The 22,864-nt window shown below is 45.4% G+C and overlaps 1 protein-coding gene across 1 annotated transcript; it reads right to left on the bottom strand.

Moving 5' to 3' along the window:
* Nucleotides 1-12,649: 12,649 nt before the first annotated feature.
* On the bottom strand, nt 12,650-22,864 carry C13H10orf53 (chromosome 13 C10orf53 homolog). The gene is made up of 3 exons (XM_046026426.1): nt 22,768-22,864; nt 13,385-13,504; nt 12,650-12,714 (listed from the first exon to the last, which is right to left on the bottom strand). The coding sequence occupies exons 1-3, from the start codon at nt 22,862-22,864 to the stop codon at nt 12,650-12,652; spliced, it is 282 nt and encodes a 93-aa protein (XP_045882382.1).

The raw sequence follows: 22,864 nt of genomic DNA, 5'->3' as shown, positions 1-22,864 counted from the left end.
CTACAGAAAACCACTGAGATACTATTAGATGCCTTGGAAACATTTTTCAGAACAAGGGAAAACAGACGTCTCTCCTTCTGAGAAGGCACACATGATTTAAATGCCAGGGGGCTGCCTGGCTTTGGTGCCACTCCAGGGCTTGCTTCAGAAAGTACAGCAATCAACAAGTAGTTTGGATATTTTTCCACTGTGAATTGTGATATTTAGCTCATTTAATACAGTTCCCCCGTGATGCTGAATTCTTAATGAGTATTTAAATGACTGGAACATTTTAAAGACAAGAATCAGTCAAGCCTTGGAGCCTGATCACCAGCTGCTCTGAGTCTCCTTTGGTGTTACTTAGGCTCTCGCTTAATTTTGGTGAACTTTGAAGTGTGTTGCACAAGCCTGGTTAATTTCACATGGGCCCTTTCACTAGGTCAGTGTTGTCATCCACTGTTGTGGAAGTAGACTCCCAGGAGGCCTGTTTTGGGAAAAATACAGCAATAGCATGAGGTCCATTCCAGCAATGAGGGGGTGGAGGTGGAATGTTTAGGCTCGGGTCCTATGGGTGAGCTCTCTGTGCCCAGGCGCGGCCACCTCTCGCCTGTGTAAGAGAGCCCTCACCTCTGCTGGGACTCGGTCTTTAGTAAGAGACAATACTTACTGTGCAGGGCTGTAAAGGAGCTCACTTTTTTGCCTTTTCTTATTTATATCGTTTACTAACAAAATAGCAAGTGCTCATTGTAAAAAATTCAAACAACATAGGAGTGTATAAAATAAGAAGGAAACTTTCCCGTCTATTTACATTTCTCAGGGAAACCCGGCGAAGGGTCCTGATGTACTTGTACTTGTGCAAGCTTGTGTATGCACACTGTACACACGTGGCACAACTGTCCACATGCGTTCACATGAGTCCATACGATATGCACATCTTTGCAAGATGAGCCCCTATAGGTAGGTATATACAGTATCTTGTTCTTTTTAAAATTATTCAAATAGTTTGGAGGAAAGAGACAACTGACATTTTTCTGGCAACAGTTTTATGGATGTATGATTCACATGTCATACAATTCACCCATTTAAGGTGTACAATTCAATGGTGTTCAGTTTATTCACTGACCTGCATAGCCATTACCACAATCAATTACAGAATATTTTCATTATGTCAAAGAAACTCCATGTGATATCACACCCTTACTCCTCCATCCTGCTGCCCTACGTGGCCACTGACGTACTTTCTCTCTCTCTATTTCCTTTTTTGGACAGTTCACAGGAAAGGGATCATATACGATGCGGTTGTTTATAATTGGCGTTCTTCACGTAGCATGATGTTTCAAAGTTTATCTATGTCATAGCGTGTATCAGCACTTCATTCCTTTTTATGGCTAAACAATATTCCGTTGTATGGACACACCACATCTTGTTTATCCGCTTATAGGCTGATGGATATTTGGATTCTCTCTAACTTTTGTTTATTATACATAAATATGCTATGAACATTAATGTACAACTTTTTGTGTTATAAAAATCCAAAAAGTATGTATTTTCATTTCTCCATCCCAGGACCCCGGGATCATGACCTGAGCCCAAAGCAGACACTTAACCGACTGAGCCACACAGGCGCCCCTTGACTTTTTGATAATAGCTGTCCTAATGGAAGTGAGTGATCTCTCACTGTGGTTTTGATTTGCATTTCCTTGATTACTAACGGTGAGTATCTTTCCATGTGCTGTCAGCCATTTGCGTATCTTTGAAGAACTGTCTACTCAGATTCTCTTCCCTTTTAAAAATTGGGTTGTCTTTTTGTTATTGAGTTGCAAGAATTCTTAATGTATTCTAGATACAAATCCTTTAACAGGTTTATAATTAAAAAAAAAAAAACGTTCTCCCAGTCTTTAGGTTGTCTTTTTACTTTCTTGATGGTATCCTTTGAAAGACAAAAGTTTTTAATTTTGATGAAGTCCAATTTATTTTTTTTTCTTTAGCTGCTTGTGCTTTTGGTATCATATCTAAGAAACCATTGCCATATGCAGGTCATGAAGATTCACCCCTATGTTTTCTTCTAGGAGTTTTATGGTTTCGGTTCTAATATACAGGTCTTTCATCCATTTTGAGGTAATTTTTGTAGATGGTATGAGATTAGGATCAAATCTCATTCTTTTGCGTGTAGCTCTCCTGTTGTCCCAGCACCATTTCTTTTTTTTTTTTGAATGAGGAATTATGTTTCAAGACAGACCCTATTTTTTTTTTAATATTTTATTTATTAGACAGAGAGAAATCACAACTAGGCAGAGAGGCAGGCAGAGAGAAAGGAGGAAGCAGACTCCTCACGGAGGAGAGAGCCCGATGTGGGGCTCGATCCCAGGACCCTGGGATCATGACCCGAGCTGAAGGCAGAGGCTTTAACCCACTGAGCCACCCAGGTGCCCCCCCAGCACCATTTCTTAATGGAATGAACTTTTGGGTCTTTCTCCATATCCCGAATTCTCTCTTTAGGGCCTTTCAGTTGATTTTTTTCTTCTGGTTAATTCTTGTTTTTCATGTCTCCAATGACCCTCTGCTGTGCTAGGCTCTGGCTTCTCTATTAATCTAAACCTAAGTGCTTTATTTTTTAAAAGGCAATTTTTGAAAAAATTTCTATTTTTGAGTAGGTAATATCATATATACAAATTTAAATTTAAATACAAATTTAATAGGTAAAAAGGCTGTGTGATGAAAAGGTCTCCCTTTCACTGCTGTCCCTCTGTTACCCCAGGCCTCCCAATCTAGACGTAGCTACAACCTGCTTCTTGGTGTTTTATGCACATGTTTATATATGTATGTGTATATATACGTTTATACATAGGTTCTTTCTCTTTTTTTCACAAATTGTAGCATAGTATATATACTTTTCTGAGTCATACATTCCATGATTTTTTTACTTAATGTGTTTTGGAGATCCTTCCATTACAGTATTCCAAAGATCTTTCTTTTTCTAGGACACGCAGGACTCCATTGTATGAATGAAGTGTGTGGTTTATTGAATCTGTCCCTTGTGAGTGGACGTGTTGTTATGATAAGCCATCCTGTAAAGAATTTTCATACATGTAGAAACTCATATGTGTGAATGTGTATCTTTAGGATCAGAAGAATCTAATAAGTGAGGTTAGACATCTTTTCCTATGTTTAAGGACCCTATGTATTTCCTTTTCTGTGAATTGTTTCTCCGTGTCCTTTGCCTTTTCTCTGTTGGGTGTCTTTCTTTCTTTTTTTTTTTTTTTTTTAAAGATTTTATTTATTTATTTATTTGACAGAGAGAGAGAGACCACAAGTGGGCAGAGAGGCAGGCAGAGAGAGAGTGGGGGAAGCAGGTGCCCTGCTGAGCAGAGAGCCCGATGCAGGGCTCGATCCCAGGACCCTAAGATCATGACCTGGACTGAAGACAGAGGCTCAACCCACTGAGCCACGCAGGTGCCCTTCTCTGTTGGGTTTCTGGTCTTTTTTCTCATTGATTTGTGGAAGCTCTGTTTAGATTGAAGATACAAGTTAAAAATACTTTTCACTATCTGTATTTTAACTTCAGTGTTATTTGCATTTTTTAAAAACCACAAAATTGTTTTTGTTCTTATGGAGTTGAATTTATCTTTTGTGTTCTTCTCTGTCTTTGGGTTTTGAGTCACACTTAAAAAGGCCTTCTTGATTCCAAGTTTAAAAAATATTTCAAGTTTGTGATTTTATTTACTACATTTAAATAATGGATCCACCTGGAATTTATTCTAGATAAAGCTGAATAGGAATCCAGCTTTTGTCCAGATGGCCACCCAGTTGTCTACTAGAAGAAACACTCTTCTTCTCCACTGATTGGAAAAGCCCGTTCTCATACTCTACATTCCTCTGTTTGTCCATTTCAGATTTCTATTCTATTTTTCACTACTGCTTTTTTAATATTTCAATATAAACTTTATAATCAGTTCTTGTTTCTAAAAAGGCCTGTTGGCATTGTAATTTAATTTAACATGACATTTATAGATTACTTTAGGGAGAGTTGATGTTTTATGATGAGCCTGCCGATAGCCTCTAGGAGGAGGTAGGAGATACGAGGAGAGAGTTTTTGAACTTTCTAGAAATATTCCCAGAACTATGACACTCAGCTTGTCACACTACCGGGCATGATGAGCCTCCCAGGATGACTGAGTCCCCTTTAATGCATCTAGCAGACATCCTGTGAGTGTGTGGCTTTGTGCCCACGTGTGGCTGAGGCCTTACATTAGCTGTTCTACCTGTCTTCTGAATAATAAGATGTTTTAGTGCATGCTACTGCTTGGCTGAACATCCCTATTTCCTGGTTCCTTTTGCAGCAAGGTTTGGCCATGTGAATGAAGGATCCTGTGGGGCTTCTGAGAATTCTTCTTAAAAGGAAGGGGAGGGGCACCTGGGTGGCTCAGTTGGTTAAGCCTGTAAGCCAGTCTGCCTTCAGCTCAAGGGTCCTGAAATGGAGCCCTGTGTGGTTGGGCTCCCCGCTCAGTGAGGAGTCAGCTTCTCCCTCCCCTTTGCCCCTCCCCTGTGCTTATGCTCCTGCTCAGGCAGGGGAAAACCTCTCTTCTTGCCTCCTTCTCTTTCTGGCTGCCTGCTGCATGACCTGGTAGCTGCAGGAGGCTTGATGCTAAGATGTTGGGGCGATGAGGTCGATGGAGTCGGGGTCTCTGGAGGGGCAACCACAGCCTGGACTACTGTATTAGTTAGGCTTCTCCAGAGACACAGGACCAAGAGGAGATATATATATATACACACACACACACATTTGTGTATTTATATATATATACATTATATTTTTATAATATTTGTGTATAGGGGCATGTGTGTGTGTGTGTGTGTATATGTAATGTATGTATGCTCGTGATCTATATATATATATTAGAAAGAGAAAGAGGGGGGAAAATGTATTATTATTTTTTAAAGATTTATTTGACACACAGAAAGAGACAGCAAGAGAGGGAACACAAGCAGGGGAATTGGGAGAAGGAGAAGCAGGCTCCCTGCTGAGCAGAGAGCCTGATTCAGGGCTCGATCCCAGGACCTCCTAAGCTGAAGGCAGACGCTTAATGACTGAGCCACCCAGGCGCCCCCCAAAAAAATGTATTATAGGGGATTGGCTTCCAGGTTTAGGGAGGCCGAGAAGTCCCACGGTCTGCCCTCTGTAAACTGAAGACCTGGGAACGCCGGTGGTGTAGTTCAGTCTAGTGTGGAGGCCCGAGAACCAGGAGAACCAGAGGTGTGAGTTCTAACTGAATTGCCGTCCAAGACTGATGTCCCCAGTCAAAGAGTTAAGGCGGGGTGCATTCTCCTTCACCCTGCCTGCTGTTCTGGTCAGGCCTTCAGAGACGGGATGAGGCCCACGTACATGGGGGAGGGCAGTCTAGTTTACTCAGTCTAGTTTACTCAGTCGACTGATTCCAGTGTTAATCTCAACCAGAACCACCCTCATAGACACCCTCAAAATAACATTTAAGCAAATATCTGGGGACCCTGTATCCTGTCAAGTTGACTCATAACATTAACCACCACAACTTCTTCTGGCTTCTCACTGTTTTCAACCACTGTTACTTTGGGTTTTTCTTTCATGTGTTGCCAAACTTGATTCCACTCATCAGGAGCACACAGGCAAGAAGAGAGTCTGGACGCAGGAGCTCCTCCTGCAGAGGCGTGGGGAGCACAGCAAGCTTCCTCAGCAGAGAGCACTTCACGGTAGGAGCCACCGGCGAGGCTGTACCCAGTGCCTCAGGCCAGACAGGGGAGAGGCCAGGGAAGGCTTCGAGCAGGGCTGGATGGGTAAGTGGGACCTGAAGGTTAGGCAACAACATTTTTTCAGCCAGAGAACACGGCCTGAGCATTTCAGGAGGAGAAAGAAGCATGAGAACGGTAGGAACAAGAAAGGCGTGGTGTATGTTCAAGAACTGTGAGAAATGTAGGTAACCAGGTTGGGCGTGTATGGGCTAAGGTCTAGGTCCGTGGTAGGACTTAAAAGGTATGAGAAACCATAGTGAATTTGGGGTGCAATTGGAGTAAATAATGATTGTAGTTCAGAAACACAACTTTAGGTTTAAAATGAAAGTTAATGGAGAAAGAGGCACTTTGTACAACATTTCCAGCTGGAGTTCTCCCCATCTAGTCTTCCTGTATAGGACATGTCATGTCAGTGACAGAGCTTCATCTGTCTGCAGGCTCCTCCCCGCTGGGGAGGGTCAGGGTACCACCTTGTCCCCACAGAAGGTGTTTGCAGTTTGAACAAGGCCGAAATCTGACCCAGCCTTAGTCAGGTGCGGCCTTTCTGTCAGCCCTCCTCCTCTGTCCTCAGAGGGGCTGCTGTCTGCTGCCCTGGGCTGGAGTCTACCACTTCTGCCAAGGGAGGAGCATCTGGATTGATTTTTATCCAAGCTAAAAGAGCTACTAATAGAAGTGTGTGTTTTTAATAAACAGATATACATAGAGGGCAAGTAATTTTTATTATTATTATTATTATTTTTTAAAGATTTTTTTTATTTATTTGACAGACAGAGATCACAAGTAGGCAGAGAGGCAGACAGAGAGGAAATGAAGCAGGCTCCCTGCTGGGCAGAGAGCTTGATGTGGGTCTCCATCCCAGGACCCTGGGATCACGACCTGAGCCGACGGCAGAGGCCCAACCCACCCAGGCGCCCGTATATATATTTTTATTTTTAATTTATTTTTGTATGCATAACCCAAATGCTGCCTGACTCTTCTTGGTTCCTGGGTACAACTAAACTGTTAGCAACAAAAGGCCAAGTTTGCTCAAAAGTGTCTTCCTGTGTGGCTAAGGACAAGCGCCTTTCAATGTGCCCCCTTCTCTGGACAGGAGTGATGGGGGGATGCTCCCCAATGGTCTCCCACACTGCTCTTTTTTCCATAGGGAGTCACCTCCAGCATGTTCCGAGGCCACTGCCTCCCAAGGCCTCTGCTGCTGCTGTACACACCTGGAGGGATATGCCCTTCCCCCTTTAAGCCTCCTTGCAGCCCAAGAGTAGACACAGACGGAGAAGAAGAATCGATTCCTCTCCCCACATCAGAGCTCAGATGTCAAGAGCTCGATGGAGGCTTTGCGATCATTGGTCACATTCACGGAGTACCAGCCACAGGCAGCTTCCCAGCCTTACCCCCAACCTGCCTTCGTGCTCCAGAGGCCAGCTTCTCTCACACCCCAGGAGGATTCCCAAGCCCTCCTAGTCTCTTTGGAATCTGGGAGGCTCAGAGGGAGGAAACATTCCATCTTACCTGTCTTCCTATCCCTGTGTGGCATGACTGAAGGAGGGCAACTCCATTCTCTTCAAGGGGGAGCCCACCTCTCCCTGTAGGGATGTGATCTTTCCCTAACACCCCAGTCCCACGTTTCCCAGAGAGCAGTTGGCTTTTGTGCCCTGGGATCAATAGACTCATGTGTTAAAATGCAGATTCCTGGGACCCATCCCAGACTCATGAAATCAGAGCATAGGAGAACATCAGAGACTACAACATCAGAGCACTCCTTTAAGCAGTCAGAAGGTTTTGGTCCTAAATATTATATATCGTGGGCTTGAGTAATACAGCTGGACCTAATACTCCCATGGGAAGAAATGGTTGGGACTTACCATTCCCCTTAGGCTTCTGGGTCTCCACCCTTGACCTCTTCTGAACAGCCACTCAAACAGGAACCTATACTTTCAAAAAGGCCCATCCATAATCATGCAGGCACCTAGTGTCTAATACCTACCTCACTTAGAGAAGGAACATTTCGCAACAGGAAATGTGATGTGGGGGAAGCAGCACTGCCTACAGCTGGACCCCTTGTACCCGATCACCGAGAACACCGAGAACAATAAGGCTTTTAGGTGCTCAGCTTCTCCAATGTCTTCATTTCAGAGATCAGCAAACAGAGTCTTTGCTTTTCATTTGCATAATCAAATAGCAGGGTCAAGCTGTTTCACCAGGACTGGAGGGCCATGGGCCTCCTGTGAAGGGTGACCTCGTCCCTTATGGGCAAAATGATAGCCATACTGAAGGTATAAACTGGTGGGGTTTCAGGCAACCAGGAACCGGTGATTATCCTGCAAATGGGCCTGATGTGGTAGTCTCAGTTTTGCTTATTGCTTTTTGGTTGGCACTGTGTTTTTTAAAAAAATTGAGCCCGCGCTTTAAAACCAAAAGTTTCAAATAAAAATCTAGATTTCCACTCCTGGAAAACTCGGAACGTTGGTCCCAAGGGGCCTGCCTGCTCCTGCACAGTGTGGGCCCCTCTGGCCCTCCCAGCCCTCACTCCCCACAGTGTCCCTCGCGCCGCTGCTGCCCGAAGTCGCCATGCTGCCATTAGCCCTCTTGTTTCTTTTTACCTTCTTAGTGCCACTCAGCCTGTGCTGTCCCGACTGTGGCCTCCATGGGCTGGGGGGTGGCCCCACGAAGGAGAACTCAGGACTCTCTTCCTTTCAGGACATTAGCTCCCTGCCAGGACTGGAGTGTATAACCAAATAACCACAGATCCACTCTTTTCCTTGAAATGTTCAAACGATTTGGGAAGGACATTTCTCCAGGCTTTATGCCTGCCACCTGGGCCAGTGTTTGCTTCCCTTTCACCTGGATTTGGTCACCCGTGTATTTCTCCCGGAAGCATGTTCCCCTTAGGGTGTCCACATGTCCCCCGAGATTTTTTCCCCCAAAGCACAGGTGATTTGTGCATCAAACCCCAGTATTCCTTCAGGGTAGGTGTCCGTGGGAGGAGACTTTGCTAACGAGGGTGTGCAGGGTCCTTTGGGCGCCCCCTCCCCCATTCTCACTGCTCAAGTGTCCAGGCAGCTCACCTTGGGAACTGATTTTTCACACAGTTCTCTTAGATATGTACTTCTTTTTTTTTTTTTTTTAAAGATTTTATTTATTTATTTGACACAGAGAGATCATAAGTAGGCAGAGAGGCAGACAGAGAGAGTGAGAGGGAAGCAGGCTCCCTGCTGAGCAGAGAGCCCGATGTGGGACTCGATCCCAGGACTCTGAGATCATGACCTGAGCTGAAAGCAGCAGCTTAAACCACTGAGCCACCCAGGCGCCCCTAGATATGTACTTCTCCCGTAGTGTTTGTCAAGGTTTTAAGGGTGAAACCATCAAGAGAGCGGGAATAGCCAGCCAGGCTCCCAGGCAGCAAGGCCGGGGAGGCTCCTACAAACTTCATTCTTTTTGCATTTTAAAACTAGAAGCAGCAGGCTTAGAGAGTCTGAATTTCACTTCAAATAGCTAATGAGTTAGAGGGTATGTTTCTAATTTTATTAGAAGATAGGAAAGATGACCCCTCTAAAGAGACACTTTCTTTCCACATTCTCATGCCACACAATGAAATTGATCTGGCATCTTAATAAACTTAAAATATGAGTTAATTAAGTGACATTTTAAAAGCATTAAAAGGCACCTGGGTGTCTAGCTTGTTGAAGCACAGAGGGCTTTTGCCTTCAGTCAGGAGCAGGCCATGTTTCCTGTTTCTTTGCAAGGAGACAGATATTCAAGAAGACATAAGACAGAGGAAGATGAAGAAGCATTTGGGCACATTTCTTTAGACTGAAAAATGATTACATTTCCAAAGAGAAAGCTCTGCTTAATCAATGACAGAGAAGGGCCAGGTTATATGGACAGATGACCTCTATATCAAATTCTTGATTTTTAAAAAAGATTCTATTTATTTATTTGATAGAGAGAGAGATAGATCACAAGTAGGCAGAGAGGAAGGCGGGGTGGGGGGCGGGGGAAGCAGGCTCCCTGCTGAGTAGAGAGCCCGATGCAGGGCTTGGTCCCAGGACCCCGAGACCATGACCCAAACCGAAGGCAGAGGCCCAACCCACTGAGCCGCCCAGGTGCCCCTCAAATTCTTGATTTTTTAAGAAGATTTTTTATTTATTTGAGAGGGAGAGGGGAAGAGAAGGAGCTGGAAGGAGCAGCAGAGGGAGAGAGAGAAGTATACTCCCCACTGAGCGCAGAGCCTGACCCAGGGCCCCTGAGATCAAGACCTGAGCTGAATGCAGACACTTAACTGATTGAGCCACCCAGGTGCCTGATTTTATTTTAAATGTTTATTTGAAAAGCACCCTCGGGGCGCCCAGGTGGCTCAGTGGGTTAAAGCCTCTGCCTTTAGCTCAGGTCATGATCCCAGGGTCCTGGGGTCGAGCCCCGCATTGGGCTCTCTGCTCGGCGGGGAGCCTGCTTCCCCCCACCTTCTCTCTGCCTGCCTCTCTCTCTCAAATAAATTTTTTAAAAAATCTTTTTAAAAAAAGAAAAGCACCCTTAAGCCCAACACATACACACTCAACACAAAGTAGAAATTCCATCACTGAAAACATCTACAATATGGAAGAAATGGAAGTCCTGCTGCCACCTCTCCCGCCCCCCACCCCCCACAAGCTGACTACCCAGAGGTAACCCTGTGACTTTTTCTGGTAATGCTGATTCATACCTCATTTAACTCTGGTTGAAACTGGAGACGGCATCCTGGGCACAGGCATTTCCCAGAAACTTTGTGCACTCGAGTTTATCTTACAATCGTGTACAATCTTGCTTTACCTGCCCTTCTGCTCTGGTCAGGGAGGGAAGGAGAGCAGGTTGGGGGGTGCAGCTCTGAGGGCACAAAGATGGGCTGGGTTGGGGCGTGTCAGGGAGGCCAAGGCCACTGCCTGGTGGAGCTCTTGCTCAACACAGGGGCTGCAGAGCCCGAGAAGGGGCCACAGTCCTTGGAGCTGAAGTTACTGCATCGAATGCAGATGGGAAAGCTTGCAATTTTATTTCTTAGCAGAAAAAGTTATGGCAGTGAAAGTAGGAATCAAGGAGGAAGAATTTCCTGATTCATGACAGAATGCTTAGACAATGGGCACCTGGGTGGCTCAGTTGGTTAAGCATCTGCCTTCAGCTCAGGTCATGATCCCGCATCGGGCTCCCTGCTCAGTGGAAGCCTGCTTCTCCCCCTGCTGCTCCCCCTGTTTGTGCTCTCTCTCTCTGACAAATAAATACATAAAATCTTTTTAAAAAAGAAGAATGCTTAGATAAGTGTTTTAATCATACAGGAAGGGGGTCAACATAAAATGTTAAGTTAAAAAAAGATACATAATTGGGTACATACAATGTGATCTGAAATTCGTGAAATCAATTTCTCTCTACATCTATCTCTGAATGAATAATCAGCCATAAATAAAAGAAACCCAAATTGAAATATGACAAAACATTATCGAATTTTTATTTTATCCTCACCTATATTTTTCCAATTTACTACAATGGAAATGTATTTCTCTTGGAGTAAATTGTTGCTATGAAAGCAGAATGCTACATCTATAATAACTTAAACTGGTCGTTGAGAAAGAGGGGCTACATCGAAGGTAACTGGCACCAGACACCAGGAAGAAAGTTTTTTAGCCTCAGGTTCTCAGTGAGGATGATTAAATATTTCCAGAGTCCTAAGTGATGGTAATCTCTGAATGAAACCTGGTAAGTGAAGCTTGGGCTGAAATGAAACTTACATCCCCCATCTCCTCACATGCGAGAGAGAACTTGCCCAAGTGTCTTCATCACCTCCCAGATGCCTTTGAAGTTCTGGGTTGCAGGGGCTTGAGGCCACTGGGAGAGATGGAAAGCAGGGCTCCCCAGCTGCCGGGAAGCCACAGGGAGCGCAGTAGCTGCCTTGGTTGGGGGGGGTTGGGTTGTGCTCTGAGCCAGCCGATGGCCTGTGGAAGCCTGAAAGCTCTTCTCTTTCACCAGGGTGCCCCGAGTCTTCTGTGAAGGAACCCTCTTTCTCCTACTTCTCCTCCAAGGTGTGATGCTTTTTTACCATGACCTCACATTTAATGTCATCAGATCAATATCTGCATTTCTCTATAGCTACAAACGTGGGCTACAGTTGGGTGTCTGGGACCTGAAAGTACAAAGAACATCCTGTAGGCATGGCTGGTTTCTACACTGACCGTAACTAAAATCCTTCCTTAACTCTGGAGGGTTGTGTTTTTCCCCAGACAGACAAGGAGCCACATGACCCTTCTGCCCTGTGCTCTTCTGGGCCCTCTCCAGAGCTACTGGCGAATGCAAAAGAAGCCAGATGATTTTCTTGTTCTAAAGAATAACTGATGATTTGACTTCAAGTACTCGTATATGAATGTTTAAAATATGATTGCCTTGGGAGCAAGAAATCAGCCTGCTGAAATGGCTGGGTTTCCAAATACCGACATTCACTTTCGGTTCAGATGTTCAGGAGCCCCAGTTCTCCCTCCCTGCTCCCCTTTCCGCCCAATCTTTAATTTCACCTGTTCCTAGCTCTTTACTCACTATAGAATGGAATCTTAGATGCTTCTGGCAAACTCTGTGTTATTAGGATGGGATGGCGTTTTGTTATTAGGCTGCATTTTATTATTTCCTTCAGCTCAGCGTGGACCTGATTGATATTGGAGGGCTCTCCCTGTGGGTTGAGACTGAAAGATGCTGCAAATGATGTTTTATTATTTTTGTGGGCCCTGCTTCCTTGCAGCCAAGTGAGGGACCCTGTGCTGGGCAGGCTGAAGGACAGGCTGGCTTTACCTGGGATTGCGAGAGCCTTCAAAGGCTCGGGCTGCTTTTTTGCTGCATAGAAGGGCCAGAGGTAGCTGCTGTTCTCTTGACTTCAGAGCCCGTTCGGACGAGGAGATCAGTAGGCATTTAGGACAGCTATCCTGGCCTCTTCACACAGAGGGTCTAGTATGCCATCACCTCCTGGGGAAATAGATGCAATTTTCTTTTGGCCAGTTTTCTACACGATGTCATGTCATAGAAGACACGGCTTCCACTAGAGGTCACGTCTCAAAGTACACAGGCACGTCAATTGTTAACTAGCCTTTAACAGAGTATGAGTGGATTGCACAAGCTTTTATTTCTGAGCAGAGAGTGGGATGCATGAAGCCAGCCTGCCCGGCGGGAAGCTCTCCAGGGCCAAAAGGTCCCTAGAACCTCACTAATTACGCCAGGCATGGCTGGAGTACGGACTTAGCAAACCTGGGTAGAAGAGTCAAATGGAACAGAAACTGTTTTGGAGGCAAATCATAATAAAACACACATTCTTAAAACGTGAAAAGAAAAAGAAAAACTCAAAACTTCTTACCCCTAAACTCCCATTTGAAATCTGGGGCTAACATTTCATTTTTCTTTCTGTCCCTCCTTTGTTTCCAGGGTTCTGGGAAGAAGCCCAGAGCGTTGAGCGCTTACTCTGTGTTCTTCAGCATGTGCTCATACACGTAACACAGAGCACAGGGTTTTGAGTAAGAATTTAGGACGCAGAAAAAAACCCAGCTTGAATCTGGGCATAACCACTGGCCACTTGCACTTGAAATCGAGCATGCTTCCAAGAAGGCCAAGTGCTGGCTGGGGACAGCGCTGAAGGACCTACCAAACTCCAAGTCTTGGATGTTACAGTGGAAGACAATTTCTTCGTTCACCATGAGTTCCACCACGTTCCAGTCTTCTATCTTCTCTAGGATGACCGTGTGTCCATCTCTGGTCAACACAGCTGCAAAAGATGGAGAGGGGTGTGTGTGACATGGGGACAAGCTCTCGATTAACCTGATATGCAACTGTCCTCATGGATGGCAGCAGCTGGCTTGTTCTCCAGCTGCTCCTGGCTTAACTCAGCTGTGCTGGTGGGTACCCAGCTGGTGCTGGCCCAGGTGTGCCCTCAGCTTTGCTGAGAAGTGCAGCCAGGGACCTGAGCAGTTCAGGTGTCAGTCACAATTTGCCCCAGACACATAGAGTGCATGAAGATATGAGATGTCTCTGGGAAGGGTTTTTAAACTTTTCTTATAGAGATGATACTCAGTGTTGGAGGGGATGTGGGGAATCAGGTGACTTCTTATCCTGTGGGTGGAATTATAAACTGGTCACCTTTCTGGAGGAAAGTGGCAGTACATGTCAAAAGCCTCAAAAGCCTCAAGAAAATGTAGAATGACAGAATTAATTAAACTCTGGCCTGGGAAATTGCACATATGGGAAAGCTTTCTCAGGAAAAAACAAGAAATTCAGGCAGACTTTTGTAGCAAGATGTTCCTTTCTGCAGTATTACAATAGAAAATACTTCGAATAACCTGGTCCTCATCAGAAGAGGATGGTCAAGCAGATGATGGCAGGTCCCTATGATGAGATTTTATTCAAACACTTCAAAAGATGTTTATGAATTTTTTAAATAGCAAGAAAAATATTTGCGACATAAGTAAACAATCAGGATATATATATGTATATACATACACACACATATATATAGTATCTATGAAAATGTATATTCAATATTAATTAAAATATGTATATGTAATAGGAAAAGAAATACCCAGTGGGTATATATCTTTGGTAATAGTATGTGAAACCTCTTTCTCTTTATTCTTTCAGCATTTTCCAGATTTTCTTTAATAATAAGAAACAAAATGCCCTTTTTATTTTTTAAGTTAATGAGCTAAATTTTGAAAGCTGTTCTGGTTATCACTTCCCTAGAGATCAGCTGTGGAACAGTTTTAGGTCTCACCTCCATTGTGGAAATCCAAGAATATATGCATTTAGGAGAAAGGAAGTGCATTAACCATCACGGAGTTCTGTTTTCTCTAACACGTCTCTCCTCAGTTTTCCTAATATGTTCATCCCATAACCTTGATGGTAGAGTCAGTGGGCTAAGCCGCCATCTTTGGCAGCTTCATACGTTGGAGAGTATTTTGGTTATGATGAGAAGAGGAATCAGAGGAAGAGTATTTTTTTTTAAAATCTTAGAATCTCAATCTGTCTTACATGCAGAAAAGCAGACAGTTACGTCAGTTAATTGCATTTAATTACAGAGATAATTGCTGTTTCCAAATGTTGGCGTGTCCACTTCTTCATCTTTCAATCAGTTCAAGAACATCCAACCCCAACTGTGAACATTTTAATTGCGTGATTTTAATTTCACTTCTGGAAAGGAACTTCAGAGAGTAACTCAGTGAGGATCTCCATTAACAAGATCGCTCTCCTCAGGCCCCCAAGTGGTGGCCCTAATTGACCCGGCAGCAGCTAACGCCTCTTTCTACAGAACACCAGCATCTTTTTCTCTGGCATATTTATGTTATTGTATCCTATTTCAGTGTCCTGTCTTAAATGTCTTTCGAGGAAGGCACTCAGCTTGGACCAATGACTCGTTTAAATGAAGTGGTCCGTGCAGTTTGGGATGGCCATTAGAGCTGGGGATCAGACACTCTCCCAGCAGCACCCCCTCAGAAGTGGGGACGTGCAGCCCTAGAGGAAAAAGCTGTAAGGGTGTCGGTCAGAGGCAATTTGGCCTCCAGGATCTTGGCTTTGCATTGTCAGAAGATGCTCTTGGGAAATGGACTTCAACTTGATGGGAAGAAATCAGGAACACATCAGCTTCTCCATTCCTACCCGATCTCTGGAGACAAGGTGTTGCCTCTATCCTACTTACAAACAACATCCACTCCCTAAGGCCTGGGGGTTCTGGAGGAGGAGGCACGGATTCTGTGGGGGAGCTGCCCACTGTGACTGCAGTAGAAGTGCGGAGGGGCTCTGCAGGAGGAGCCCCTGAGAAGGTGTGCACCCAGCAGCCCACCACAGTGCTTTCGCTTCTCACAGGGCAGGGCCCCATCTGACTGAGTCTCATGGAGATTCTGGGTTTGGGGTTTGCTTTATGAGAACAGCAGGACTCTTTCATGGCAGAGTGTTTCCTAAGGGACAGGATCGGATGCACCAAATGACCTACCCTGTGCAAGTCAGTGGTGCCAAATAATGGCATCTGAGCCATGAAGCCCAACAGGAAGAAATTTTCTGAAGAGAATATATCATCCTTCACGTCACCTTCTATATGGTTCACAAAAGCGTGGGCTCTCGGGGCCTTTTAAAAGCACAAGGGAGACCTGACCCTGACCATAATCTCCCCACCTCCCAAGCCCACCAGGTGCCCAGTGTTAGAACAGCTTGTTAAATAAACAAGCTTGGCGTAATGGTGCTGGGTACCTCCAATCACTCTTTCGGGCACCGAGCGACCTAAGTCTGCTTCTTATGAAAGCGATGAACCACCTCAGATTCCACATCATACATTCACCCTCAGGATGCCTGCCCCTTCTCATCAGTCCATGATGGGCTGAGCCCAGCTACAGGGTGGTCAGCGCAGGCTTAAGGGATCAAACTTGGAGAAGCACCAGAATCCCCGCAGTTCACCCAAATGCCACCTCGCTACATGGAGGCCCCATTTTTTCCTATGAGCTGCTATGGGGTTGTCTATTCAAAGAAAGGTCAGATAAATATACTCCATGCAACAAAGTCTTTCCAAAGGCAGTGGCTAAACTCCAGCATAAATCAACCAGAAGCTGTAAGGCCACCCGCAGAACGCCTGCCTCTTTGAAGTGGCACCTCATTCTTCAAGGGGGATCTGTGTAAACTGAAGGGACACAGAAAAGCCTCCCTCTTCTCAGCGCTGGCGGAATTGTGCACCATCTGGGAGTGATTGAAACACAGCTAGTTAGGAAGTCACAGCCAACAGACAGGCATCTCCCCCTCCTCCGCGCCGCACAGTTACAAGGCTGATGACCACTACTGTGTGCAGCTTGAGAGGAGCTAGGGCTGCGAGAATGGCACAGAGAGCATCTTAGCTGATTAAGGGCGGATCCTAGCTTTCTGGGTCGGTTTCAATTCCTTTTCGTTCCTTTCAGCAGGTCATTTGGCAGACTTCATTTGGGACAATGGACAAGGAGCAACGATGGTCGGGGAATTACTTCGGACTTGTTAAGCATTAGACAGTTTAATTTCATCAATATTGAGGGCACAGTAGAGACACTTGGCTGAATTATTAGAATTTGTGGGTAATAAGGAATGAACAAAAATGTTCAGATTTCTTAAGACAGGAAAGTAAGTGCAGGAAAGATCAGGCATATTTCCAAAGCCAGCAGGGCTTCAGGACATGCTAAAGGGCTATGATTTTCAAAGAAATGTACAGAATTCAGATGCAGATTTTACAGAGGACGACCTGTGCTTGGTCTGATGTTAGTATTGACTCTAAAGTGGTGGAGGGAGTGGGGGATGGGGGGTGGGGAGCAGACCCTTCCTGTTTTGCTTCTGTTAGCACCCTGGCATTTGTTACCAGCCCTCAGGAAATGTTGGCTGCTGGCATTATATGAATTATCATTCAGAATACACAAACTAACTTTAAAAATCAACCACCTGCGGGTAGCTTGCAATGTTCTTCTCCTTTTTTTTTTTTTTTTAAAGATTTTATTTATTTATTTGACAGAGAGAGAGATCACAAGTAGGCAGAGAGGCAGGCAGAGAGAGAGGAGGAAGCAGTCTCCCTGCAGAGCAGAGAGCCCAATGCGGGGCTCGATCCCAGGACCCTGAGATCATGACCTGAGCCGAAGGCAGCGGCTTAATCCACTGAGCCACCCAGGCGCCCCTGTTCTTCTCCTTTAACCATAAAAATTCTCCCCTTGATCTTCTTGAGATATTCCTTCCCCTCCCCTGCTGTGGGAAGAGCTGTTTGTGCTCTTGGCTTCCTCATCTCTCCCTGCTTTCCTACCTCCTGAAGATGGAGGCTTCAGCCCATCTTCTCTTGACCCTGTGCTCTCAGAGGTGGGGAACCATCAGCACACTCCCGGGAGCACTCAGTTCTCCCTGCCCCTCTTAGCAGATGGCCGTTCTCACTTATCTCCTTACTTACTTCTTTAAAATACTTTTTTGGGGTGCCTGGGTGGTTCTATTGGTAAAGCATCTGCTTTCAGCTCAGGTCATGATCTTGGGGTCCTGGGATCAAGCCCCGCATCGGGCTCCCTCCTCAGCAAAGGGTCTGCTTCTCCCTCTGCCACCCGCCCACCTCGTGCTAGTTCTCTCTCTCTTGCAAAAATAAAGAGCATCTTAAATAAATAAATAAATAAAATGCTTTTTCTGGTTAAAAAAAATAATAACCCAAATGATTTTAAACTCTAAAATTTTGTCAGCTTGTAAATGTAATGCAGGCCCACAATTTTTTAAAAACCTTGAAATTATGGGACAAAACTGTTAAATCACCCATATTCGTCCCTCTCCCCACTCTGTCATTTTCAGTGGAAATGGGATCACAGTGTGGGTGGAATTCAGGAACACATGTTATTCCCTCACTGCTGTGTCGTGGTTATCCAGCCCTATCGATATACACGGATTGGCTGCACCACACTTCATGGGATGGATAGACTACAATCTCCTCAAGCCAGTCCTTTGTCTGGTTGTTCTCAAATCTTCACTATCAGCAAGAACACTGCAGAAAACATTCCTGGGCATGCCTCTGTGTACATGTACGTGTGTGCGTATATATATATACATATATGTAAAAATGTATAACGTATATACATGTATATATATGTAAATGTATTTATGTATATATATATATAATAGAATACAATACAATAGAAGAACTGGGTTCTACAGTACATGGTTAAATTTTAAGACACAATCAAGTTGCCCTCTAGTTTCTGTGCCATTTTACCTTCTTGTTGCAAGTCTGTGAGAACACTTTTTTCTATGTCCTTCATCAACCATGAATTCATCTTTTTCTAGAAATGACTCCTACATCACAGTTTGTTGCTCCTTAGCCATTTTCTTCTTGAAATCCTCACCTCACTGGCCTCCTTTGCCTCTGGGTTCTCTCCTATCTCTGCATCCCTTGGAGGGGCCACTGCCAAGGTCCTTCTACCCGCCAGTCCTGTCTTTTCTTGCTTTCTCCCCAAGTTTCACTTCCTGTGGGTCCAGTGTTCAGTTCCATTCAGGTTTTTCTTTTTTTTAAAGATTTTATTTATTTTATAGAGAGAGGAGATCACAATTAGGCAGAGAGGCAGGTGGGGACAGGGGAGGAAGCATGCTCCCTGCTGAGCAGAGATCCCCATGTGAGGCTCGATCCCAGGACCTTGAGATCATAACCTGAGCAGAAGGCAGAGGCCTAACCCAATGAGCCACCCAGGCGCCCCTCCATTCAGGTTTATTTTACCTCATGTTTATCAACCCTTAACATGTACCCGGCACAGAGGCGTCTGGGTGGCTCAGTCAGTTGAGTGTTTGACTCTTCGTTTCAGCTCAGGTCATGATCTCAGGGGTATGGGATCGACCTCTGCATCAGGCTCCCTGCTCAGTGGGGAGCCTGTTTCTCCCTCTCCCTCTGCAGCTCCCTGCCCCCCAACCCCGCTTGTGCTCTCTTGCTCTCTCTGTTAAATAAATATATAAAATCTTTTAAAGAAAATGAACTCTTGCCATTTGCAATGACATGGCTGGAACTAGAGGGTGTTATGCTAAGCAAAATAAGTCAGTCAGAAAAGACAAACACCGTATGATTTCACTCATACATGGAATTTAAAAAAACAAAACAGATAAACATAGGGGAAGGAAAGGATAAAATAGGCAAGGATAAAATAAGATAAAAACAGGAAGGTGGGGCACCTGGGTGGCTCAGTGGTTTAAGCCTCTGCCTTCGGCTCAGGTCATGATCTCAGGGTCCTGGGATCGAGCCCCGAATTAGGCTCTCTGCTCAGTGGGGAGCCTGTTTCTCCCTCTCTCTCTGCCTGCCTCTCTGCCTACTTGTTGACCTCTCTCTCTGTCAAATAAATAAATAAAAATATTTAAAAATTTAAAAAAAACAGGAAGGCAAACCGTAAGACTCTTAACTGTAGGAAACAAACAGGGTTGCTGGAGGGGAGGGAGGTAGAGGGATGGGGTAACTGGGTGACGGGCATTAAGGAGGGCACATGTGATGAGCGCTGGGTGTTATACGCAGCTGATGAATCCCTGACCTCTGAAAATAGTAATACACTATATGTTAACTAAATTTACTTTAAATATTTAAAAGAAAGAAAAAAAAAAAGAAAGATGCCTGCGAACTTTTGGCCTGAGTAACTGAAAGAAGGGAGCCGAGTGCATTGAAATATGGAGAATGCAGGAGGGACTGGGGTGGGTCTGGGTATAAAGAGGCCAGTTTAGAGACTTTGCACGTATCATTCGGGAGATGACTACTGACCATCCCAACGACAATGGGAGGGCCTGATTGGAGAGAGAAGTTTGGGAGCCATTAGCAGAGGGATGTTATTTACAGTCACAACTACTGGGGCACCTGGGTGGCTCATTTGGCTGAGCCTTTGGGTTGGGTTGTGATCCGAGGTCCTGGGATGGAGCCCCGTGTCAGGCTCCCTGTGTGGTAGAGCCTGCTTCTCCTTCTCCCACTCCTCCAGCTTGTGCGCTCGTGCGCGCTCTCTCTCTGCCAAATAAATAAATAAACGAACAAATAAAATCTTAAAAAAAAAAAGCCACAACTACTTCTGGCTCAAGTCATCTTTAGTAGTCAAATAGTCTTTTTTGTCTTTCCCCTGAACTTCAGAACTTAATTTCTTTTTTTTTTTTTTTTAGATTTATTTATTTATTTATTTGACAGAGAGAGAGATCACAAGTAGGCAGAGAGGCAGGCAGAGAGAGAGGAGGAAGCAGGCTCCCTGCGGAGCAGAGAGCCGAATGCGGGGCTCGATCCCAGGACCCTGAGATCATGACCTGAGCCGAAGGCAGCGGCTTAATCCACTGAGCCACCCAGGCGCCCCCAGAACTTAATTTCTAATCTCTTAATTTTTCTTAAGAATTTGTCTTCTCTCACTTCCTCTCCCTAAATCTCTTCTTTCAGGAACTGGCCTCTTAAGCCACATCCTTAATCTCATCATTCTTAACCCAGGAAATTGTGCTGCTCCTGTGGTCAAGGTCAAGGGTAAAACTGGCCTGCCTCTCTCATTGCGTAACATCCTCTAGCCTGACCCAGTGGCTTGCTGCTCCCCAGCATGTCCCAAGCTGCGCCCTCCTCCCCGTCCTGGTAATCTCCCTGCTCTGTAGTAATAAGAACTAATGCTTGTTGAGCATTTACTATGTGCAGGAATGCAGGAATGGTATTCACGACTGTGTGCATTTTTCCATTGGAATCTCACATTAGTGAGGTAGCGATCTGCTCCCATTTTATCAATGGGTAAACTGAGGTTCAGAAAGGTAAAATAACTTATCTTGACATTGGCCACACAGCTGCTAAATGGTGGAGACAAATTCAAAATGAGATTGGTTGGACTTCAGAGTCCTTGTGTTTAATATCTGCTCTATCAGCAAGCAGTGCCAAAATGCAAGTAGGAGATAAGTGACCAGAGGTGACCAGTCGAGTCAATGGGATTTGTGTGCCAACTATATGGGAAGCCCCCCCAGCCTCAATACTTGTAAATTGTACATTATAACAAGGGCTTATGTATGCATTCCCCTTTAATATAATTCTTAGTAAGTAACTGATCAGTCATGCTGATTATGGCAGCAGCAAGAAATGTAATTAAAAAGGATCTGTAGACAGCAGCAAAATGGCAGAGCAGGCACTCCAAACTCCCATTCCTCCACAGAGAAGTTAACAAACCACCAGAAACTGTGAGAACCCACTTTGTCAGAACTCTGGAAAATAGTCAAAGTTGGCAAAAGAGTAAAGGCTGAGTCAAGACAAAGGCAACTTGAAAGTGGTAAGAAAGCTTTGTGGCCTCTTAACTTGCCCTTGTCCCCACCTACTCCCCAGAAGCCCCTGTCCCCCGTGTAGGTCCTGGTTCCTGTGTCTAAAGGGAGCAGAGCACACCTTGTTTGCAAATTCCTGTGTTTTTCTCTGCCACCTGTCTGGGGTCTACTTCAGGGACAGGCACAAAGCCCTTGTCTCTGTTTTACCTAATGCAAAACTTGGGTGAAAAAGGCATGCGCAACCCGCGGGCAAATGAAAAATGCGTGGCTGTCCGGGCAAAAGACTGTCGAGACAGACAATGAACCTCACGAAGCCTGAGAGATAAAGCTGGCGAGGAGGTTTTGTTGGGACATTATAGAGGATTTTAAATCACTGAAGGCTCAGTCTTGGACTATTTTCTCATTCTGTATGTTATCCCCAAGTCCATGACTCAGACCTTAAAGTGACCGTCCTGGTCCAAACTACTCTCATCTCTCCCTGGACCACCCCAAAGCCTCTTGACTTGTCTCTCTGCTTCCATTCTTGGCCCCCTCTGATCTGGGCAGCCACAGTTTCAACTCCCTCCTGCAGCTTGCACACAGATCTGCGCCTGTCTGCCTCTCCAGCCTCATCCCCCAACAGTTCAACAAATGCATCATCTGCCCATGCTGCCAGCCTCTGCAGCTCCTCTGTCCGGCACACTCTTTCTTCTCCTTACCTGGTTATTTTCTCCTTACTCTTTAAAGCTCAACTCAAGTAAAATTTAGCGAATAAACCTTTCCAGATCCCCTCTTCTCCTCCAATTATGATGAGTGGTGGGTCCTGCTATGCTTATGTTCCTCTGTTGGAGGCTGGGGCTCAACGGTCAACTAGCAGTCAACCATGAGAAGGTCACTTTAAGGACATCTATCTTTGTTCACCAGTGTGACCCCGGTACCTGGAAGAGTGTCCAGCACACACCAGGTGCTCAGGAAAGGTTTGTCGCACGATTGAATGCTGAAGGCATAGCCTCTCCACCATTTTCCAGCCATATGACCTTGGCCAAGTCAATTAACATTCCTGATCTTCAGTTTCCCAATGTGTAAAGCAGGGATTGCTGTATGTAATCCCTCCTATCCAAATAACTTGTGTGAACTGCCTGGTCCCCAGTGCGAAGACTTTCCGGAGGTTATGGCGCTTGGTCTGGGTCTGAGGAAGGGAGGAGGAATAGGCAGAGGGCACAGCCTGCACCGATGTTCAGAGGCCGCGGTGCACCTGTACACATGCAGTTGGGTGGCCTCTGGCTCTCAGCTGCCCACCTTGCAGGCCCTCCAGGCGGAAGGTGCGGTACTCCACAGACAGGCCGACTGCACTGTACGGCCCATAGCGAATGATGACCACCGCGTCCTTCGGCAT

The sequence above is a fragment of the Meles meles genome, chromosome 13, assembly GCF_922984935.1.
Source record: "Meles meles chromosome 13, mMelMel3.1 paternal haplotype, whole genome shotgun sequence".
Taxonomy (NCBI): domain Eukaryota; kingdom Metazoa; phylum Chordata; class Mammalia; order Carnivora; family Mustelidae; genus Meles; species Meles meles.
This window is presented reverse-complemented; position numbering and strand designations above follow the sequence as displayed.